This window comes from Oncorhynchus keta, chromosome 2, assembly GCF_023373465.1.
Source record: "Oncorhynchus keta strain PuntledgeMale-10-30-2019 chromosome 2, Oket_V2, whole genome shotgun sequence".
Classification (NCBI taxonomy): Eukaryota; Metazoa; Chordata; class Actinopteri; order Salmoniformes; family Salmonidae; genus Oncorhynchus; species Oncorhynchus keta.
In genome coordinates, this window is record NC_068422.1 from 41,624,420 (window position 1) to 41,640,340 (window position 15,921).

The window sequence follows — 15,921 nt, forward strand, 5'->3', positions numbered from 1 at the left end:
ATATTAATGATCTACGGCTCGTATTTCTGTGTGTTATTATGTTATAATTAAGTCTATGATTTTATAGAGCAGTCTGACTGAGCGACGGTAGGCACCAGCAGGCTCGTAAGCATTCATTCAAACAGCACTTTCGTGCGTTTTGCCAACAGCTCTTCGCAATGCTTCAAGCATTGCGCTGTTTCTGACTTCAAGCCTATCAACTCCAGAGATTAGGAGGGTGTAACCGATGTGAAATGGCTACCTAGTTCGCGGGGTGCGTGCTAATAGCGTTTCAAACGTCACTCGCTCTGAGAGACTTGGAATACTTGTTCCCCTTGCTCAGCATGGGTACCGCTGCTTCGAGGGTGGCTGTTGTTGATGTGTTCCTGGTTCGAGCCCTGGTAGTGGCGAAGAGAGGGACGGAAGCTATACTGTTACACTGGCAATACTAAAGTGCCTATAAGAACATCCAATAGTCAAAGGTATATGAAATACAAATCGTACAGAGAACTAGTCCTATAATTCCTATAATAACTACAACCTAAAACGTCTTACCTGGGAATATTGAAGACTCATGTTAAAAGGAACCACCAGTTTTCATATGTTCTTATGTTCTGAGCAAGGAACTTAAAACTCTAGCTTTTACATGGCACATATTGCACTTTTATTTTCTTCTCCAACACTTTGTTTTTGCATTATTTAAACCAAATTGAACACGTTTCATTATTTATTTGAGGCTAAATTGATTTTATTGATGTATTATATTAAACATTAAAATAAGTGTTAATTCAGTATTGTTGTAACTGTCATTGTAACAAATCAATTATTATTTTTTACAAATTGGCCGATTTATAGGCATTGGCTTTTTTTGGTCCTCCAATAAATCGATATCGACATTGAAAAATCTTTTTTTTTTTTTTTTTTTAAATCGGTCGACCTCTAGTCTCAATAAGCTTGGCACATCTAGCTACTGGGATTTTTGCCCATTCTTGAAGGAGCTGGAGCAGTTTTGCCTTGAAGTTGGATGGGTTCCACTGGTGTACAGCAATCTTTAAGTCAGACCACAGTTTCTCAATTGGATTGAGGTCTGGGCTTTGACTAGGCCATTCCAAGACTTTTAAATGTTTCCCCTTAAACCATTCAAGTGTTGCTTTAGCAGTATGCTTAGGGTCATTGTCCTGCTGGAAGGTGAACCTCAGTCCCAGTATCAAATCTCTGTTAGACTGAAACAGGTTTCCCTCAAGAATTTCTCTGTATTTAGCACCATCCATCATTCCTTCAATTCTGACCAGTTTCCCAGTCCCTGCCGATGAAAAACATCTCCACAGCATGATGCTGCCACCACCATGCTTCACTGTGGGAATGGTATTCTCGGGGTGACGGGAGGTGTTGGGTTTGCGTCAGCCATAGCGTTTTCCTTGATGGCCAAAATGCTCCATTTTAGTCTCAACTGACCAGAGTACCTTCTTCCATATGTTTGGGGAGTCTCCCACATGCCTTTTGGCAAACACCAAACATGTTTGCTTATTTTTTTCTGGCCACTTCCATAAAGCCCAGCTCTGTGGAGTGTACGGCTTAAAGTGGTCCTATGGACAAATACTCCAAGTTTTGGTGGGCGGCCCCATCTTGGGTTTTGGTGGGCGGCCCCATCTTGGCAGGTTTGTTGAAGTGCCATATTCTTTCCATTTATTAATAATGGATTTAATGGTGCTCCGTGGAATGTTCAAAGTTTTTGATATTTTTTTATAACCCAACCCTGATCTGTACTTCTCCACAACTTTGTCCCTGACCTGTTTGGAGAGCTCCTTGGTTTTCATAGCACCGCTTGCTTGATGGTGCCCCTTGCTTAGTGGTGTTGCAGACTCTGGGGCCTGTCAGAACAGGTGTATATATATACTGAAATCATGTGACAGATAATGACACTTAAATTGCACACAGGTGGACTTTATTTGACTAATGATGTTACTTCTGAAGGTTATTGGTGGCACCAGATCTTATTTAGGGGCTTCATAGCAAAGGGGGTGAATACATATGCACGCACCACTTTTCTGTTTTTTATTTATTTGAAACGTGTTCTTTTTTTCATTTCACTTCACCAATTTGGACTATATTGTATGTCCATTACATGAAATCTAAATAAAAATCTATTTAAATTACAGGTTGCAATGCAACAAAATAGGAAAAACACCAAGAGGATGAATACTTTTGCGAGGCACTGTAGGCATAGGCTAGCACATTATAACATTACACAATTACCTATTTTTGAACTAACAGAATCTAGAGTAATCTATGTAAATAAATGCTCTCAAAGCACTGCTACACAGTTCACCTTATTTCCAAAACCCTAAGTCTAAATTTCAACCACAATTCATTAATTGCAAGGAAAGAGAGAAAATTGACACGTTAAACAAATTCCAGCCAGTATGTATCAGATGGAGCTAATTGAGGCCCTACAGGCCTCGAGTGGAGAGATCCTCCCCCCCCGCCGTGCTCTGACTGCAGCCCCGATATTAAACCACTGCCGCATCATTACTTCAACCTATTGACCCCGGCTGCTGTGTAATCCCTGCAGCGTCTGCATCTCAGACACAGTGTATATTATTAATAACAGAAGCTGTTAAGGTAAGCACATATTGATCCTGGCTGTGAATAAGATAGAGAAGGGGTCAAGGACCATTCAATCTTGCCTTCTAATGGGATGACTTCACCCGTCTCCTCCTCCCTGCCCAATTGGGTTTCTCTGATTGACAATGTTTGAAAGATGTGTTTGTTCCCTGACCTGATGAAAGTCACAGGGCTGACAGGAGAATGTCTGAAAAAGGACTCTGGTTTTCCTGTCAATCCACTTCCTTAGTGAGCCGTCAGTGGAATTAAGATGTGCAGCTATTCACTTCGCCACCCTTAAAAGGTAACTGTCCAGTGAAAATCTCATTTTAAAAAGCTCTTATTCGGTTTTCTCATACCCAAATAATGTTGGCTTGTCCTGTATTTGTAGTAGTGGCCAAAGCGTACATTTGAGAAAAAACACTCAGTAAAACCTCATTTCAAACTTGTTTTTGAAACAAACTGTTTATTTGTATTTATGTTTTTTCAAAAATTAAAAGACATTTGCTTGGATAATGACATCCTATTTGGCCCGAGACAGGCCTGTATGTAAATTCTCCGGTGGGGAGAAGGATCCTTCGAGGCTTGGGGAGACATGGGCCTTTTATCAATCAGATTTGCTCACCTCCTGCGCTCTCTTCTCCTCCACCGCCCTCTCTCGCCACCTGAAAAAGGTCAAAGTTAATCGGGAAGAGTCGGCTGGGAGAGTGAACATTGGATGAAAATGCGCTTGTTGGAAATGACACAGTCCTTCTCCACTAACGCATCATTAGGCAAATGACGTTTACAGGGGTGGATAAAAAAAAAAACTTAAAGTACTCGAAACAATTTAAGTTAGTTGTACAATACATTTTATATATATTGAATAAAAATATAACGCAACCTACAACAATTACAGGTCGTGTAAGGAAATCATTCAACTGAAAATAAATTGTTGCAGGACTATGGGATTCGCATGACTGGGCAGGAGCACAACCATCGTTAGGCCAGGGAGGGCATAGGCCCACCTACTGGGGAGCCAGGCCCAGAAATGTTTTCCCAACAAAAGGGCTTTCTTACAGACAGAAATAATCCTAATTTTCATCAGCTGTCCGGGTGGCTGGTCTCAGACAATCCCGCAGGTGAAAAAGACGGTTGTGGAGGTCGTGGGCTGGCATGGTTATACGTGGTCTGCTGTTGTGAGACCAGTTGGACGTATTGCCAAAATTCTCTATATCGATGTTGGAGGCGGCTTATGGTAGAGAAATGAACACAATTATCTGACAAGAGCTCTGGTGGACATTCCTGCAGTCAGCATGCCAATGCACGCTCCCTCAAAACTTGAGACATCTGTGGCATTGTGTTGTGACAAAACTGCACGTTTTAGAGGGTCCGTTTATTGTCCCCAGCACAAGGTGCACCTGTGTAATGACCCTGCTGTTTAATCTGCTTCTTGCTATGCCACTGCTGTCTGGTGGGTGGATTATCTTGGCAAAGGAGAAAGGCTCACTAACAGGGATGTAAACAAATTTCTGCACAGAATTTGAGAGAAATATGCTTTTTGTGCATATGAAAAACTTCTGGGATCTTAATTTCAGCTCATGAAACATGGGACCATCACTTTACATGTTGTGTTTATATTTTTGTTTAGTAGAGATAAAAACAATTAGTAGCATATTGTTTTTACACGTGTGTATGTTTTCTCCTCCAACAAAACAAAACCTGATTTGAAGGGGGTGTGGCAGATTGAAACATTTTCGCGGTAGGATACACATGAGTATCATCGATGAAAGGTGGCTATCGAGGGGGGAGTACACTTCTGTTTGCCTACCAATATATTGACACACGTGTTGACCACTTATCGGTTTCCAGATCACAGAGGAGAGAGGGCGGACTTTTGCTTATATTAGAAAACCCCATGGGCTCAGTAGTGCACACAAGCTAGCAAGACAAGCCATTCACAGCTGGTTTTAGCAAAAAGGACAAAGCCTACGCAACAACTACAGGTAACTGCCAAAATAAAGCAAACACCAAGATGGTGTCTTAATCGGGCGTTGGGGCACCACAAGCCTCCAGAACAGCTTCAATGCATCTTGGCATAGATTCTACCAGTGTCTGAAACTCTTTTTGAGGGATGCGTCACCATTCTTCCATAAGAAATTCAATCATTTGATGTTTTGTTGATGGTGGTGGAAAATGGTGTTTCAGACGGTGCTCCAGAATCTCCCATGTGTTCAATTGGGTTTGACATCAGGTGACAGACACACATACCCTTTTAACCACCTATGCTCTATTACAACACCTTTCTCAAAATCAATGAAATCTATTCTTCCTAGCCATGGTAGCCAAAATAATGAGCAACTGGGCATTTTTATACATGACCCTAAGCATGTTGGGATATTAATTGCTTAATTAAATCAGAAAACACCTGTGTGGAAGCACCTGCTTTCAATATACTTTGTATCCCTCATTTACTGAAGTGTTTCCTTTATTTTGGCAGTTACCTGTATCTCGCCAGTCAATTCTATTAGCTAGCATTCTAACGTTACCTATGGCGGCTAAATTAGCTAGGAAAATAGTGAAGAAAATAGAGAAAGAAATATCAGGAATCTAGTGACAAAGCAAAGAATAGAAATGACTCACGCTTGTGAAATAATCCGTCTGCATGTATTGCTGTTGTAGTAAAGTGCCCTAGTAGTTCCATTGTGCTTCCTGAATCCATCCATGCTAGTTCACTTGGTGCAGCCGAGCTCAGGCAGTCTGCCCCAGTGCCCCACTATGTGGGAGCTAATTTGAATATCCAAGTGTTGGCAAAGCTGTCAAATCAGGTTCTCTAACCAGTATACCCAAAAACTAGTGATGCACCGATATGACATTTTTGGCCAATACTTGATATTTCCCTTGCCAAAAGAAAAACAATACCAATAACCGATATTTAACAAAAATTGCGACCTTTCAAGTACAGTTAAATAGTTAACACACACACACGGCGGTGTAAGGCTCTGCATCTCAGTGCAAGAAGCGTCACTACAGTTCAAACAGTTGGACACGGACTGAAGGGTGTGTTCATAACAATTCAACTGTTCTGCCTTGTTAGCTAGCACATTTGTCTAAACTTAAAATATTTAGACTCCAATAAAGATTAGCTGGCTACTCACTAGCATGTGGTGCTTGAGAGATTGTTTATGGACCCGTGTTACATTTCTATAATGACTGCTACAAGAAGTGAATGTGCATTATGCATTGCTCTGGTTAAATTTGTAACAAAAATAGCATTTTCAGACATCAAAGACAGATCAGTGATTATCGCAAAAAAGCAGATAAGCGTTTTTTATTTTACCTTTATTTAACTAGGCAAGTCAGTTAAGAACAAATTCTTTTTTTCAATGACGGCCTAACTGCCTTGTTCAGGGGTAGAATGACAGATGTTTTACCTTTTCAACTGGGGGATTCGATCTTACCACTGCTCGGTGACTAGTCCAACGGTCTAACCACTGCTCGGTGACTAGTCCAACGGTCTAACCACTAGGCTACCTGCCGCCAAATAATAATAGTAAAATTATTAGTGGTCTTATGGTTGTGAAAGGCTTATATTTAGCCTAGCTATAATTTCACGATCTCTGAATTCATTAGATTATTGGTGATTGTTTGAATTGCAGTACATTTGTCCTTTCATTGAACAACAAATGAAAGGCCTATTTAGAGAAAACATTTGTAGATTTTTTAAATATATATATATATATATATATATATATATATATATATATTGTGAATTGCCCATAAATTTGAGAAAATCATATCACCAGGGGTCCTAGTAACCCTGGTTGGGAACCTCTGATCTAGAACAGACAAAATTAAATATAATTCTCCAACACACACAGTGCGGATATACTTCATTATACTGCCTGACTCTGAATTCCAAAGTCATACACAGGATGTTTGCTCAGAATAGCTAGTACTGAACCATTGACTCAACAACCACCTAGACCCTCTGAAAATGACCTAGTAAGGACAGTCAATTCAGGAAGCAAACTGAAATTCCAATACCAGTTCCAATTTTCCTCATGTAAAAGCAACTGACCACACTGGTGACTAGTTCTAATTGTTTCAAGAGATAATACATTTATGTACATGAAGCCTAAATCTCAAACCGTTGTTAAGAACAGCCTCAAGCAGACAAAACCATTAGCATTGCCTCCTGTGTTGCTGCGATAGCGCGTAGGAATTCAACCCCTGCCAATATCATTCACCCATTTTCCTAGAAAGGAAAAGGGTTTGAGGCAGTGTCCTGAGATCTGTACAAAATCATGTGTCCCAGTAGGTGAAAAATAAGAGGAATTTATTGATGCTCAACTTAACCACTACTAAGCATTTCACTGTTAGTCTACACCTTATGAAGCGTGTGATAAATACATTTGATTTGAGATTGCCATACAACTGCCACCCTTCAGCTCCAAAATGTCAATGCAACCCTATATCAATCTCAAGGCCCATTTTCCAATCCGGGGGACATAAAATGTTATTAATGTACTTCAACTCCATCGTAACCACCACACATATTAAAGTCAGCAGAGAACCTTGCAGAGTTGAATGAGGCAATTAAATACCACATCATTTCTTGTGGTTTATGCCTAGGTGTCAATTGCCGAATGATGAACAAAGTATAGCCTAAATATAACATCTCAGCAAGGACCATAAACATCAGGTGCACTTGACGTGTTGGACTAAAACTCAGGCAAAGGAAGAAATGTCCACTCTCAAACTTAATTAGGCAGCAAATATACTGAATTTCAATGATTTTACTAAGTCACAGCTCATAAGGAAATCAGTCAATTGAAATTAATTCGGCACTAATCTATGGATTTCACATGACTGGGCAGGGGCGCAGCAACTGGGGAGCCCAGCCAACCAGAATAAGTTTTTCCCCAAAAAAGAGCTTCATTACAAACAGAAATACTCAGTTTCATCAGCTGTCTGGGTGGCTGGTTTCAGACGATGCCGCAGTAAACCGGGTGTGGAGGTCCTGGGCTGGCGTGGTTTCACGTGGTCTGCGGTTGTGAGGCTGGTTGGACGTACTGTCAAATTCTCTAAAATAACATTGGAGGCGGCTTATGGTAGAGAAATTAACATTAAATTATCTGACAACAGCTCCAGTGGACATTCTTGCAGTCAGCATGCCAATTGCACGCTCCCTTAAATCACCTGTGGCATTGTGTTGTGTGACAAAACTGCACATTTGAGAGTGGCCTTTTATCGTCCTCAGCAAAATGTGCACCTTTATAATGATCATGCTGTTTAATCTAATTCTTGATATACCACATGTCAGGTCAGAATTATCTTGGCAAAGGACAAATGTTTACTAACAGGGACGTAAACAAATTTGGCCACAAAATTAGAGAAATAAGCTTTTTATGCATCTGAAAAAAATCAGGGATTTTTTATTTCAGCTCATGAAACATGGGACCAACACTTTACATGTTTCATTTATATTTTTGTTCAGTATAGAATAGGAACCTACAATCTAAAGGCTTGCTGATGAACATTAAAGGCAAGGACATAACCAATCAACCTTACCTTCCAGCAAAGCAATATTCTATAAATGGTTCAAACATGAAATATAAACAAAATGTTTATTTTTGCATAGTCCATTTTAAAAACATGTACTGTTGGAGATAGGGTTTGTCCAGTGCCACATTAAAAAGGGAAAGTTAGTCCTGTTCCACTTTTAAAAAATACCTAGTTAATACCCTTCATACAGAAACAATCATTGTGAGAGCCACCCCCAGGCCTTACTCTTAATTATAAAGTGGTTCTCTCAGACATCAGTAATATGCTCAGAGGACAGAAGTCATCTTGAGCCCACAGCTCAACACTAATTGGGCTTTCCACTCAAAAATAGAATGAAACAAGTTGTTGAAGCGGGATCATGAAACAAGGACTGAGCTTATTGTACCCAGTCTTTCAAAATAGAGCTTGTAAAAAAGTGTTAATTTGAGGTGCAAAATTAAGCTGAGCATGATGCTGTATGTAGACTACATTTCACATGCATTGTATAAGTGCACTTTGGGAAAAGAATTACATACATTCACTAGCATTACATTACTCATCAGGATCGATAGATTCAAAACAATAGTTTCAAGGCTATCACATTAACACTGCTCATCAGAGAAAACATAAAAGAACACCCGGGTTGTTGTGGCTCTTTCTCCCATGGTGTCCACATCTCAACCAATCAATGGCAGCAACTTCAAATCTACTAACCTTCATTCAATAACCAAAAAGATCATGTGGTTCCTTGAGCAATTAATTACTGAGGAGTAGCCAGCCCCTGTACTGGCAAAACCTCTACCACTACACTGTTAAAAGTCTAAATGTCTGGAATACTCTGCAATTATTAGGCCAGTTGAGTGTTAACATACAGTGCCTTCAGAAAGTATTTATACCCCTTGACTTTTTCCACGTGTTACAGACAGTATTTAAAATTGATTAAATTGAGATGCGTCACTGGCCTATACACAATACCATATAATGTCTATGTGGAATTATGTTTTTAGAAATGTTTCAAAATGAAAAGCTGAAATGTCTTAAGTCAATAAGTAATCAACCACTTTGTTATGGCACGACTAAATACGTTCAGGAGTAAACATTTGCTTAACAAATCATGAGTTGCATGGATTCCCTCTGTGTTGTATGGATTCACATGATTTTTGAATGACTACGTGATTTCTGTACCCCACACATACAATTATCTGTAAAATCACGCAGTCGGCAGTGAATTTCAACCACATTGTTTGAAGTACAATATACCAACATAGCTACTGTAGTAAATCAAAGCTTTGTGCTGGAAAGCCTTGGTAGATCATGGGTGGAATAGGCATTGTGGTGCTCATGTGAATTTCCTTTACTTTTCAGCTTCAGACTAATGCCTACCTCTCACTTACAATACATGAATGTAATAAAATAAACGTTTCAAATGTATTTCAAACATATTTCAGAACTGTAAACAAAAACACTTTAAAAAATAAAAATAATTTTAAAAATACAGTTGTTACATACCAGAATAACGATGGGGAGTTACTGGTTATGGAAAAACTTTTACATGCAACAGTCAGCCATATGATTCACCACTAGCCTCTTAATAGTAAGCAAACAACTCTAAGCATCTCGATAGAACGACTAGTTCCAACAAACACATGCTGCTGGAATTCACCAAATGTTTGGTTTCTTCATATTATATATTATATTATAGCGAACGTTACTAATGACGTGAATACACATATGTCCACGTCATTCACTTAAATTGTAAAGAAAAAATAGGAGAGGAAAACCATGCATTGCCAACTGGCAATAAAATATAGCTAGCTATATGCCGGAGAGGTTAGCCTACCGGCTAACTTAGTGTTGTACACATGCAATGGGCTGCCTTCAAGTTAAAGAGGACACGCAACATATTCAAAGTAAATATGGTGTTTTACTTACCTAGGTACGTTTTTGAAAGACCAATATCCACACGAAATGCATAACGACAGAAAATATGCAAATGTTTAAAGTCTAGTTGACAGCATCGTTCCTGAATCCGCCATCTTCATTCAGCAATCGATGCATTCTGCCGAAACTCCGGAATGAACCAAAGTGAGCAGGAGAAGGAGGAGGGAGATTTCGTAACAGTGGACATACAAACGTTGTTTATTTTGAATAATTTCTCTGATCGGAGAGGAGGAAAATCCTCGAAATTATCCAATTTGAAACCGAATTGTGATGGTATTTTAAGGTTAAAGCGCAAAACGGACAATACAATTGATCATGCTTGTTTTAACCCCCATAACACGGATATATTTCATGATACCCTTGTCGGGACAGAACACCCCGAGCTTCTTTCAGGCTTACTTTTTACTCACAGGTGCATACGGGGCAAAAGTGCAGAGTTTATTCGGCTATGCTACTCCTTTTACTTGGGTCATCAAAGTGATGACAAAATGCTAGCTTTGGCGTCTGAGCAGGTAGCAACTAAAACATTGGGTATTCCAATGTGAACCCCATTGTCTGAACGTTTAATTTGGGAACCCTTCCACGAAAGTCAACTGTTGGGGAAATACTCAAAAACACAATTAGTTATCACATTGTATGCCCTATTTCCACACCACATAGAACTGAAGATCATTAACTAAGTGTGAAAATAAACTCGCTGTAACCAGGCTACCTGATCATAAATTGCCCGATAGCTCCCTCTCCTGTTCATACTGTGACAGACCGTAACATGCATTTAACATTTGTTTAATTTACATCAATCATACCAATTCATTTTGCCAGTCGGTGCTCAGAGGATTTAGACAAAAACAGTATTTCTGATTTAGAGTAATTGTGGTTCAGTAGTAGCTTCTATCAAGGCCATCAGACTGTTCAACAGTCACCAGTAGCCAGCCTCCACCCATTACCCTGCACCTTAGAGACTGCTGCCTTAGTCATTGAACACTGGTAACTTCAATGTTTACATACCATTTTACCCACTTCATCCTATAACTACTACTGTACATACCTTTTCTATTCATGTACCGTCTTTACACACTATTATTCATCAATCTACACACATGTATGCATACAGTGGCTTGTGAAAGTATCCCCCCCCAAGGCATTTTTCCTATTTTGTTGCCTTACAATCTGGAATTAAAATAGAATTTTGGGGTGGTGTGTAACATTTGACTTACACAACATGCCTACCACTTTGAAGATGCAAAATATTTTTTGTGAAACAAACAAGAAATAAGACAAAAAAAACTACTTGAGCATGCATAACTATTCACCCCGCCCCCAAAGTCAATCATTTGTAGAGCCACCTTTCTCTTGGGGTATGTCCCTATAAGCTTGGCACATCTAGCCACTGGGATTTTTGCCTATTCTTCAAAGGCAAAACAGCTCCAGCTCCTTCAAGTTGGATGGGTTTCGCTGGTGTACAGCAATCTTTAAGTCAGACCACAGTTTCTCAATTGGATTGAAGTCTGGGCTTTGACTAGGCCATTCCAAGACATTTAAATGTTTCCCCTTAAACCACTCGAGTGTTGCTTTAGCAGTATGCTTAAGGTCATTGTCCTGCTGGAAGGTGAACCTCCGTCCCAGTATCAAATCTCTGGAAGACTGAAACAGGTTTCCCCTCAAGAATTTCCCTGTATTTAGCACTATCCATCATTCCTTCAATTCTGACCAGTTTCCCAGTCCCTCCCGATGAAAAGCATCCCCACAACATGATACTGCCACCACCATGCTTCACTGTGGGGATGATGTTCTCGAGGTGATGAGAGGTGTTGGGTTTGCGCCGACATAGCATTTTTCTTGATGGCCAAAAAGCTACAATGCTTAAAGTGATCCTATGGACAGATACTCCAATTTCCGCTGTGGAGCTTTGCAGCTCCTTCAGGGTTATCTTTGGTCTCTTTGTTGCCTCTCTGATTAATGCCCTCCTTGCCTGGACTGTGAGTTTTGGTGGGCAGCCCTCTCTTGGCAGATTTGTTGTGGTGACATATTCTTTCAATTTTCTCTATAATGGATTTAATGGTGCTCCGTGGGATGTTCAAAGTTTAGGATTTATTCATGTTTTTTTTTCTCCTTCAATCTACACACAATATGCCATAATGACATGGCAAAAACAAGTTTAGAAGTTTCCAGATGTATTTGTTTTTAAATCCGGAAATATCCCATCTACAGACCATTTACTCAGTACTTTGTTGAAGCACCTTTGGCAGCGATTATAACATCGATTCTCCTTGGGTATGATGGTACAATCTTGGTATACCTTTATTTGGGGTGTTTCTCCCATTATTTTCTGCAGATCCTCTCAAGCTCTGTCAGGTTTGATGGAGAGTGCCGCTGCACAGCTACTTTCAGGTCTCTCCAAAGATGTTAGTTCGGGTTCAAGTCAGGTTCAAGGGCATTCAGAAACTTGTCCCGAAGCCACTCCTGCGGTGGTTGTGTGCGTTGGGTCGTTATCCTGTTGGTAGGTGAACCTTTGCCCCAGTCTGAGGTCCTGAGCCATCTGAAGCTGGTTTTCATCAAGGATCTCACTGTACTTCAATCTGCTCAGCTTTCCCTCAATCCTGACTAGTCTCCCAGTCCCTGCCACTGAAAAACAACCCAACAGCATGATTCTGCCACTACCATGCGTCACCGTAGGGATGACGCCACATTTCCTCAAGACGTGATGCTTGGCTTCAAGCCAACGAATTCGAGCTTGGTTTCATCAGACCAGAGAATGTTGTTTCTCATGGTCTGAGTCCTTTAGGTACCTTTTGGGAAACTGAAAGCTGGCTGTCATGTACCTTTTACTGAGGAGTGGCTTCCATCTGGCCACTCTACCATAAAGACCTGATTGGTGGAGTGCTGCAGAGATGGTTGTCCTTCTGAATGGTTCTCCCATCTCCACAGAGAAACTTTGTGGACTCTCAATGCAGCAGACATTTTTTTGTACCCTTCCCCAGATCTGTGCCTCAACACAACCCTGCCTCGGAGCTCTACGGACAATTTCTTCGACCTCATGGCTTGGTTTTTGCTCTGACATGCAGTCAACTGCGTGACCTTATATAGACAGGTGTGTGCCTTTCCAAATCATGTCCAATCAATTGAATTTACGACAGGTGGACTCCAAACAAGTTGTATAAACATCAACAATAATCAATGGAAACAGGATACACCTGAGCTCAATTTCAAGTCTGAATACTTATGTAATTAAGGTATCGGTTTTTAGATTTTTACTAAATTTGCAAACTTTTCTAAAAAAACAATTTTTTTAAGTTTTTCGCTTTGACATGGGGTATTGTGTTTAGAAAAGAAAAACATTTAATCCATTTCAGAATAAGGCTGTAACGTAACAACATTTGAAAAAAAGTCCAAGGGGTCTGTATACTTTCAAAATACACGACTAACATTGCTCGTTATGATTTTTTGTGTCTCTGGATTATGTTTTTTTTTATTTTTTTATTGCTAGGCATTACTACAGTTGGAGCTAGAAACAAACATTCTGCTGCACCTGCAATATCTGCAAATCTGTGTACACTACCGATCAATTTTGATCATGTCCATTTTTTGTACTTTCCACCCACAAAATAAATTACAGCACATTTGTGTTTTGAATAAGCTTTATTAAGTAAACTCTACATTTCAGTATTGCTTTGTCCTTTTTTTTAAATTCTAAATTACAACCTCTTGCAATCAGCACAATTTATATATATACTTTTTTTCCCCAACCAAGCTACACTGAGGAATACAAAAATATCACAGTACATTTTCTACTAAGTCACATCACCCGTGAGCTCCAGAGCAGGGTTGGAGGTGCAGGTTTGGAACACAGGGATCTGGCAACGTCCCCTATAGAACATCAATGGACAGTGGACATGAATTCCACAGTAACAGCTGATGGATGTAACCTGGAAACCCAGTCTGCATATAAGCCTTTCTGAGCGTAGCACTTTTATGATTCTAGATGTGTAGGGCATGTAAATAGCATGTCCACTCATCCTTTATGTGATCCTGATATTTGATTGGATGATTGTACTTGAGATTTGCAAAAGGCCATCCACTTGCACTCTTGACCCACTCAAAAAGGGCCAATGAGTTTGGTCCAGCCAGACACCCGTGTTCCCAGACCCAAAACCTCAAACCGCTGAATCGGAAAAGGGAACCCACAACACTCACGTTACACTCTCTCATTCTTAAAATTCCTCTGCATACACATCATTCAAAATATCAAAAAGATAAAACAAAACACTAAAAGAATCCTGACCCGTACTCAGGTTACTATGTTCATATTACATTTCTTTTCATTTTATTATTTCAACAAACTGTTTGTCTATTTTTTTTTTTACTTTCTTGTTTAAACACTGTCAGAATACCCAAAATTCAGATCCGTAGTGACTGGTGGAGGCTAACTCCCCCCAGGACAGTGGAATGTTGCAGTATGAATCTGACTTGCTCAGTGGTTTCAATAAAATAACCAACCAACAACAAAATAAATGACAACTTATATGCCCCAAGCAACCAAAAAGCACTCCTTCGTGACTGCTTCTGGAAGGAAAGTTGGGAGGATGAGGGGGAATATATGTTACAGGAAGTTACACAGAGACATGAACCATGATAATGGGAGACGCAATTCAGTCACGAACAGACACAGAACACAACATAAGCTCATTCCCTTTCAGCTTTCCACAAAGCTCTGCGTCTCACACAGTTATGACATCTAAAAGGGTGGGGAATGGGGGTTGATTGTGCTGCCTGTGTGCTGTGTAGAGTATGTACATCAAGGTACACAAGGAGGGTTGACGTTAGGTCAGGTGAAGGAGAGGCCAGGGAGGCGGATGGGGAGAGCATTCGAGGCAGAGCCAAACGTCGATGGAGAGAGCCAGAGCTCGACAGGGCTGTGGGTTTGTGGGGTGGGAGCGTCGTTCCTCTCCCACTCCACTGCCCTCACAGTCATGGGGAGAAGGTGGCCATCTCCAGAGAGATGCGCTGCCACAGCTCCTTGGTCTGCTTGCCCCTCTTCAGGTTCTGAAGCACGTCATTGAACTGCATCATTCCCACAGGGGTCAAACAGAAGGCCCCGCGGGCACTGCGGATGATGTTGACAAAGTCGTCGTAGTCGGCCGGGGTCAGGTGGATCAGCCGGTGGTGGATGTACTGCAGTGGGGGACGACGGGTGGGACAGAGGAGCAGATTAACTGAGTCAAACAGGGCACCAAAGGGTAATCTACTTTACTACTTATGTCAATGTTAGTCACAGACAGGGCACCCAGATCCTAAACCAACCCCTACCTCCTACTACCCCCAATGAACTTGTAGAGCAGCAATTTCTCAACTGGTGGGTCATGACCCGAATTTGGGTTTCGGGAAGTCTTCTTTGTTATACATTTTTATTTTAATGAAAAATACTCAAGTCTGAACTTAAATGACAAATCATAAAACCAGGTAGAAAGTGAATAAATCATGTAATCTCAGGTATTCTTCAAAGTATTTTCAATATAGCGCTATTAGAAATGCTATTCAGCAGTTTTGGTTGATTTTGTGGTCTCAAACCAAGAGCTTACGTTCTTCAAGAATATGAACATTGTGAATACCAATCCATTCAGATTTACACAAGTACATAGGAATTTGGGATCGATTTGGATTGAACAATAGTGTTTGGTGGGAATATAGATAAACATATGTGGTCCACTGCCAGTGTTATATACGACATGACCAGAAGTATGTGGACACCTGCTCATCTAACATCTCATTCCAAAATCATGAGCATTAACATGGAGTTGGTCCCCCCTTTCCTGCTATAACAGCCTACACTATTCTGGGAAGGATTTCCACTAGAGGTTGGAACATTGCTGC

At 40.5% G+C, this 15,921-nt stretch overlaps 2 protein-coding genes across 15 annotated transcripts in view; both read right to left on the minus strand.

Annotated features, from left to right (window-relative positions):
• LOC118400321 (bifunctional heparan sulfate N-deacetylase/N-sulfotransferase 2-like) overlaps positions 1-10,693 on the minus strand; it is a 190,598-nt gene extending 179,905 nt beyond the window's left edge. For 2 of the 3 annotated variants that reach the window (XM_052476752.1, XM_035797061.2), the window contains exon 1: positions 9,619-9,755. The gene's annotated coding sequence lies outside the window, so the exon portion shown is untranslated. Of the gene's footprint in view, positions 1-9,618; positions 9,756-10,041 lie in introns of those variants that run through there. The other variant, XM_035797030.2, reaches the window with a different exon arrangement.
• The window catches only part of LOC118361322 (zinc finger SWIM domain-containing protein 8-like), a 52,404-nt gene continuing 39,512 nt past the window's right edge, over positions 3,030-15,921 (minus strand). For 11 of the 12 annotated variants that reach the window (XM_052476679.1, XM_052476677.1, XM_052476658.1 and 8 more), the window contains one exon: positions 13,671-15,222. In XM_052476679.1, coding sequence (XP_052332639.1) covers positions 15,019-15,222 — 204 coding nt within the window. In that variant the 3' untranslated portion in view covers positions 13,671-15,018. Of the gene's footprint in view, positions 3,249-13,670; positions 15,223-15,921 lie in introns of those variants that run through there. The other variant, XM_052476690.1, reaches the window with a different exon arrangement.